General features: G+C 40.2%; 1 protein-coding gene across 2 annotated transcripts in view; it reads left to right on the top strand.

The window, feature by feature from the left end:
* Nucleotides 1-5,803, top strand: part of LOC116438084 (chondroitin sulfate proteoglycan 4-like) — a 44,938-nt gene extending 39,135 nt beyond the window's left edge. The window contains exons 10-11 of one of the 2 annotated variants that reach the window (XM_032096658.1): nucleotides 172-1,790; nucleotides 1,920-5,803. In XM_032096658.1, the coding sequence (XP_031952549.1) occupies nucleotides 172-1,790; nucleotides 1,920-2,222 (1,922 nt within the window). In that variant the 3' untranslated portion in view covers nucleotides 2,223-5,803. Of the gene's footprint in view, nucleotides 1-171 lie in introns of both variants that reach the window. The other variant, XM_032096657.1, reaches the window with a different exon arrangement.
* The last annotated feature ends 2,011 nt before the right edge of the window (nucleotides 5,804-7,814 follow it).

The raw sequence follows: 7,814 nt of genomic DNA on the forward strand, positions 1-7,814 counted from the left end.
TGTATGTAATTGTATTTTTAAAGTAGTGGTAATATATTTTTAGCCATGACGTGGAAATCAAGGATACTATGAAGAGATTTTCTGAGCATCATCAGTGTTTGATATATAATTTCTGAAATAGTGTAACTATAAAATGTTCAGTTTCTAAGATTCTCTTTTCATTTCTGCCAGGTGCCATAGTCCAGGAAGGAGGTAGAGTATTAATCAACAAAACAAATTTAGATGCTTCAAACCTATTGATTAAGCTACCTGATGTACAGCGCTCCATGTATGAAGTCTGGTATCAGGTTGTGTCTTTACCCCAACATGGCATGATTGTTGTTGGAGAACGAAACGTTACCAAAGAAAAACCTAACTTCTCCCAATACATACTGAACAAATTTGGAATTATGTACATACATGATAATTCTGAATCTCTAAATGACAATTTCACTTTTGCCGTTTGGTTAAACCTAAAGAGCAAGCCTGCTACAAAGCCCCGTAGTGAAGTTTTAGAGGAGATGTTTAATATCACTGTTTTCCCAGTGAATGATCAATCTCCAGAGCTGAAGACTAAAAGACTGCACTTGAAAGTCCTGCAGGGAGATGTGTTAATGCTGGGGGCAGAGAATCTGAAAGTTGAAGACTTAGATAATGCCCCAGCTGAGCTGAAATACACCATTGTTAGCAACCCAAATAATGGTTACTTAGCAATGAAAAGCAATCTCAGTGTCTCTATAAAAGATTTCACACAAGCTGATGTTGACAGTGGTAAAGTTTGGTTTGTACAGGACGGAAGTTCATCTTCTGGGGTGTTTTATTTCAGTGTGACTGATGGTAAACATCGGCCTTTATACAAACTGTTCAGTCTGGAAGTCGTACCAATTGCTCTTGTCCTAGTCAACCTTACCAATGTTGCACTGCCACAGGGCCAGACATCTGTCACTATTACTGATGTTCAGCTTGCAGCTGTCACAAATGGAAAAAGCACTAATATTATGTATGAAATAACTCAGCCGCTCAAATATGGGCACCTCATGATCGGAAATGAGCAGGTTACTAGATTTGAGCAGGCAGATTTGTCCTCAGGAAGGCTCTCTTACCACCTGAAAAATCTCACTGCTTCCAGTGAAGTACTGGAGTTTATGCTTTTCACTGCAGAAGGCAATCTAACAGGACAAGTGCTGAACATCACAGCAAAGCCTTTAGTACAAATTGTATCTGACCTGCAGATTTCAAATCAAGCAACTTACAAATTTGGAAGTGGTGACCTGGATGCTTCTGAGCTAGCCAATTTGACAAACAGTAATCCTAGATTTGAAGTGATAATGCCCCCCTCTCATGGAAGGATTGTAAAGAAAAGGTTTGTGAATGATGCAGTGTTGGAAGATATTCAGACGTTCACCCAGGCTGACATTGATAGTGGTGTTTTGCTTCTAGACATAGACACAAATATGACAGGCATTGATCTGTTGAATGACTCATTTACATTTATCCTTAGGGCAGATGCTGTGCAGCCTGCTGTTGGCTGTTTTCAGTATTCCATTGTGCCACACAGTCCTGCACTTGTGCAGGGTTTTACAACAGAAGTGCCTTTTGTAACTAGCATGACCACTTTCAAGGCTCACTCTACCTCAAAGGATGAGGCCCCAGCCTCCTCACAGAATGAAGAGCCTGCAATAGCGCCACAGAAGACTGAACCAACGATGTGGCCAGGGCAGAATCACTGGGGAAACCTACATGAGGAAGGTCCATTGCTAAACCTGGCAGTGGGAACAAGTGTATCTGTGGAGTTGAAGACTACAAACCAGGTTAGTGCCAAGAGTCCCAGAGAGCAGGGAGGCGAAAGCAACCTTTGGTACATCATTATCCCCCTGGTCCTTGTGTCTGTGCTGCTCATTGTTGCTGTTACTTCTGTGTGCATTTTGTTAATGTGTCAGAAAAAAGAGAAGACAAAACCTCCAGTCAGAAGTCAAACAGATGGAATCCTCAGCAGTGCAGATCAATGTCTGGAACGGAGCTTGACTGTGCCCGCTGTCACAGTGACTCCTCTCATGAAGGGGGCTGAGAGAAGTACAGCCTCAACATCTCTGGCAGTAAGACATGAGCAGCTGCTTCCTACAGTGATTTCTCCAGCTACAGAAGGGCATCTGAAAAACAGTTTTTTAAGTCTTGATCCTGAAATGATCCAGTATTGTCGAAAAACAAACCCAACTTTGAAGCGCAATCAGTACTGGGTGTAGTTACACCAGTTTTGGTCATGGTAATTGATGTAGTATGGAACAGTGAATATATATTGTTGATATAATTTGTATTTTATTACACTCATTTATTATAGGTCACATGATACACTGTGTGTTAGATGAAATCTAAATACCTGTGAAATAATAATAATAATAATAATAATCCTACTGATTACCATGGCCATAACAGAAGATTTGCAGTTGGTATGCCAGCAAAATTCTCACTTAATTCAGTGGGGAATTCGGCCTCATGGATTCAGCCTCACCCTACATATGCAGTATTTTTTATTTCCCATTGTTCCCATGTTCTGTCATGGATTATATATTTTTAATAGAATTGTTGGTTTGTTTTTCTTAAAACTAGTTTTGCTATAAAGGTCTTTTATTCCTTCTGAATCGCTACTTCTCTTTGAAGAATTTCAAATTGTTTCAGTAAGTAATTTCCATGGTGCTAATTTCAGTAATGTAATTTTGACCTGAAGGCTGTTTAGAGGCCAATACTAAAGAAATAAAACTCTGACTATTTTGATGGGTCACTGAACTGGATATCCAGAATTCAAATTCAGCAACAATAATACAGCAGTGAATAAGGGTTCTGGTGGAATACTGTGAGATGTTGTTTGTTCTTTTGGTTTCTTTTTTCCTTATTTGATACTGAACTCTAGCCTTTAGTGTCTGAAAACTGGTAAGATACATCCTTTACCTCTACTCCACATGGCAAAAACTGAGTGTCAGTCAGCCTGTCTGCTTAATTACCTTTAGGTTTAGATGTGCATAAAATTAGTCTGGATGTGCATAGAATTTTCTGCTTCTGAGAAAGGGCTAGATTCTGCTTTCAGTGAGGCAAGCACAACTTTCTTCAGAGTCTGTGTACTCAAGCAGATGGCAGTAGAATCAAGTCGTGGGCTGCATACTGTCGTATGTCCTGGAGCTACTGACAGAAGCAATCCTGCAATGTAGTATGTATCCTCTTCTGAAGTTTCAGTTTACCCTTCATCTTCTGGAACACTGAACAAATGTGCCTTATACACTACTACCAAGTGCTACTTACTCCAGCTTTGCTCTGGCGATAAAATGTGCAATAATTTCTGTGCAAAGGGAATATTTTTGTATTTTTGGAAATCCAAGCTCAGTAGTGATGTGCAGTCTCCAGTAAAGGTCCAGTTTTATTTCCACTGAGAGCAAATAATAAAATTCCTATTGACTATGAAGAATGAACTGACTTCAAGGGAGTGGTGCTGTGATCATAACCAGTCTCATAGTAATACTAAACTTCCCATCTGTTTTTTGCCTTTAAATTGTTACAGCTTCCAGCCAGCCTCTTTGTAAAGACTGTTCTCAGCAGTCTCAGCACTGCACTCACTCAGTAAAAACTGGAATACCATTTTTATTTAGACCTAGGTGCTGCCATTTTCGCTTTTATAGAACGTATTTATGGGCCTCAAGATCCTTGGTGCTATTCATTTCACACTACTTTGTTTTGGATGAATTTTTTTGGATGAATTGTTGATGATTAAGTGTGTTTCTGTCATTTATCGATGGCAATTATGGGCAATTTTCACCCACAGGGAGGGCCAGATTTAAACTCTGCTTGCTGCTGTGTTCTGAAAGCTGAACACAGTAGCAGTGGGGGTAGTCCTCATCTTTGCAACCTCTGCCATGGGCAGACATGATTGTGGTGCATTTTTCAGAGCCCACTTCAAGAAGAGTAGTCCATGTCACTGGAAAATATACAAGCCACATCTTAAGCAGATCAAGTTATTAGAGCACTAGAGACTAAAGATATGAACCCTTCAAATGCTCAAACTAAAATGTATTAGCAAACTGGTCATACAGTTTTTACATCTGTCATTACCATATCTTCCCTGAAGTGAGTGTGTGAGTTCAAGTGTGTGATCAGTGTAAAGGGCTCTGGATGTTCAGGTGTCTTAGGTGGATCACTGTAGATCTGCGTGGTGGACCTTTTCTGCTTTCCCAAAGTTCATCTCTGGGACTGTTCTGAGCAGCTCTCAGCCAGAGAGGTGGTGTTGCCAGCCACCACAGGGACACCCCTGCACCTTCTGTGGAGGTACAGCCATATGTCTCTTGCCATTTCCTGGAACCCCTTCTGCTAACATCAAGCAGACACCAGCTTCCTCCAGGTCCCAGCTGTCAGATGCGGCCTGCCTCTGATGCCTTCTAGACAGTAGCAGCAACCTGATCCCTTGACACCTTCTCCAGGCCACACTCCAAGGAGAAGTAAAGAATTTTAATCCCAACACTTTCCTGACACGTGAAGAAGCCTGCCTCGCATTTTGCTGTCAACAGCAAAAGAGACTTCCTGCTCCAATACCTACCAAGCAGTGTGCCTACAATTCAGTACCAAAATAATGCACTGCTGAAAACTCCTGGAGTCTGGTGACAAAATCCATAGTCAGCTTGTGAAAGGCTGAACAAAAATACAGAAATGAAATGTGTTCTTCATGAGATTTTGCTAGGTGTATTGGTGTCAAGACGGGTGTGCCTAAATTTGTGGTGCTCAGTGTGCAGTGGAGATGGAACGTAGGGCTGATGTAGTGCTGCTGATGAAAAAAATGAGACCATGACATAATAGTAAAAAAAACCGCAGTGCAATTACAACTCCACAATTGAATGGGCATTCTTGAGCTTGAGCATTTCCATGCTAGGACAAAAATACTCCATGAAAACATCAAAAAAGGTGGTAGAATTTGTGCTGGCTTTTGGCTTTAGCATAAGGAGCTGAAATCTTGCTCTGTTTCGAAATGGTTTTGGTTTACAACAGATTTTCAAGTAGATTAGCCTTTATGGGGTTGTATCTTGAGCATCTGGCTCAAGCATTGAGGGGGTTTTTTCAGTTTTGGTTTTGTTTTTTTTAGTTAAAATCAGCCTAAACTTCACTGATTAATCAGTGAAGTGTGCCAGCGTTCTCTTACTCAGTTTTTGCTGCAGTGAGACAACTGTGCCTGCCATATTATGTAATGCATGGATGAAAACTTTATATGGATATAAGTTTTATTGTTAATCAGTGATTACTTGGGTTAATGCAAAATGCAGAGGTAATATTGTAACTGGTAACTACATATGAATTTAGCTTTAAAATCCCACCCTGAATCCCTTGTTTAAAAAAAAAAAAATTAAAAATCTGATTATGTTAAACTTTCCCTGTGGACAGTGCAGAATAGTCTTTGGCAGAGGATGGTTTATCTTGTTCATACATAGATATTTACTATAGATGAGAGACGTCTGCTCTGGCTTCGCTAGAAGTCCAGGTCTGAGATGATAAAAACTAGCTAGGGTGAATCTCGTACTGGGTTTCCTAAATTACTATGGATCTAGAAAATGAAAGATTTGCCCATTTCATGCTTATGAATTCTTTTGCAGTTCTAGGAACACATATTTTATGGTTGGAATCTGGCTTGAATATTTTGGTTGTTTCACTTGGCCTTGAAGCTGTGTATTGTATTTACTGAAGGTGGGGTTTGTGAAGGATTCCCCTTTTTACCAAATGGAGTTCTAAACTGCAACATGGAAGTGCCTTGAAAACATATATTAAATCAATAAACAATTTTGTTTATAATCCATGTGCTTAATGTTTCTGTGCTTTCTTTAAAGACCTGTGAAGTGCAGAGACACAAGAGAATCCCCTTGCCAGTAACAACATTCTTCTGGGTTTTCTAAAGTTGTATTTTTTAAATTGCACATGTGCTGGGATGGCTGCTGTACTGTGCTGAGTACAACTCAGTGTGTGTGGCTGGAAAAGGAGAGACATCTCATTGTGCATCTAACCTGGCCCAGCACTTGCAGTAATGTAACATCAAAATAAATGCATTGATTTGAACTTGCTCAAATAGGACTACGCTGGGTTTATTTCAGGAAGATTTTCTGTTTAACTGCACCTAATTTTAAAATACCAAATTCTTAAATAAATACATTGATGTTAATACATTAGTGCTGTTTCTTCTTTGATTTTCATCTTGATCTAAAGTACCCCCTCACTCCAGCCTCACACCAAATGTACTGGTCAACCTGATTTTTTGTTTATCAGAACTTAGCTGGTCTGTAGTTGTTCCTGTAACTTGAGGTAAGGAACTTCCTTTTGAGATATCAGAAATGCTGGTGGCCCTGGGGAGCAGCTTCCCCTACACCATGAATCAGTGCCCTGAGCACAGAAATCTGTCAGCAGTAGAGAGTTGTGTCCCCCTCCTACACCTCAGAAAATACTGGTTTGGGAAGAAGAGAAAACAGGACAGAAATTGTCATAAGCCCTTTACATTTTCCTTTTATTATTCCAGTATCTACTGGAAGGGCCAGCTACAACTTTTGCTGCAGTAGCCTTTGCTACCTTCTACAATGCCAAATTCAGCAGAGAATCGTGGCCTCCATACTGCTTGGCACCACTTTTTTCAGGCCTGTCCTTGTGATCTGTGTTGAAGTACATTTTGTGAATATTTTTAAACGGGCTGAAAATAATTGCTCTGGCATTTTGAATGGAAACTGCATTAATTTATCTTCACTCATTTCAAGCTAAATAATTCCTGCCAGAGCTTGTATATCCCAAATGCAGTCCCAGAACAAAATGTTCTTTCACTGCAACTGGTGAAATCTATATTTCCACATCTGTTGGTAGGGAGATTCTGTGTGGTGAAATGCTTGCTTTACGTGATCATTTCCCTATTTCCAGTCTTGCTGCTTTGTAATTTCTGTGGGAATGCTTTACACATGCCGGTAGGCACTGCTAGACATGAAATTATTTGCAGACTCAGGTTTTAGCTGCAAAACATTTGCATGGCTTCACAGTGAGAGGGGCATTAGTTTACATAAATTTGTTGGGGAAAAACAAAGGAGGAGAAGATTGAGCATTGATAGGGGATGGGAGTTTCAGAACTTGGAAGAACATGGGCAATAGATCAGAATAAATTTGTGTAATGTAAAACATGTGACTGATCACAGTGATTTGTTCCAGCTCATTCATTTTATCTTGCATAGGTATTTTGTATGTGACACATGAAAGCATATTGGTGAGGAACTTCTTGAGAGAATAAAAAATAAGTAATCAAGAGCTTGCATTTCACGTATGAGTACAGACATTCAAGTACATATCAATGAAGTTGAATCTGTAAGGGAGAGGCATGTAGGAAGTTGTTTTGAGACATGCAAAGCCCCCAGGAAAGCTGCTCTGCTGGCAGTGAGTGCTGAGGAAGGGGTTGGTTAGAGAGGCAGGGGGAAGTAGGATGATTACAAAGATAAGCCTTCTGGAATTAGAAGGAGTTTCTAAAAACAGGGGAGGGTCGTTTGGAAGCAGATCCATGGGTTTGTTTGAAAGGCAGAGGTGATGTGCTGGGCTGATGTGCCTTAGGCAAGCAGGCTATAATCTACCACACTGCTTGGGAAGGGAAAGTGTCAAGATGAGTTTTGTTCCCACTAGAAGGGAGAGTCCTGCTTACAAAGGGTTGTTAAGATCTAAAAGATCAGTTTGCCTTTTCTTTTGTTTCCCTCTGCAGCTGGCAAGAGCTCTATTAGAAATAAATTTTCTATGGCATGAACATTTTGAATGTTGACTTAAGAAGTTTCTTTCAAGAAGTTAAGTTGTGG

The sequence above is a fragment of the Corvus moneduloides genome, chromosome Z (genome assembly GCF_009650955.1).
Source record: "Corvus moneduloides isolate bCorMon1 chromosome Z, bCorMon1.pri, whole genome shotgun sequence".
In the NCBI taxonomy this organism is placed as follows: Eukaryota; Metazoa; Chordata; class Aves; order Passeriformes; family Corvidae; genus Corvus; species Corvus moneduloides.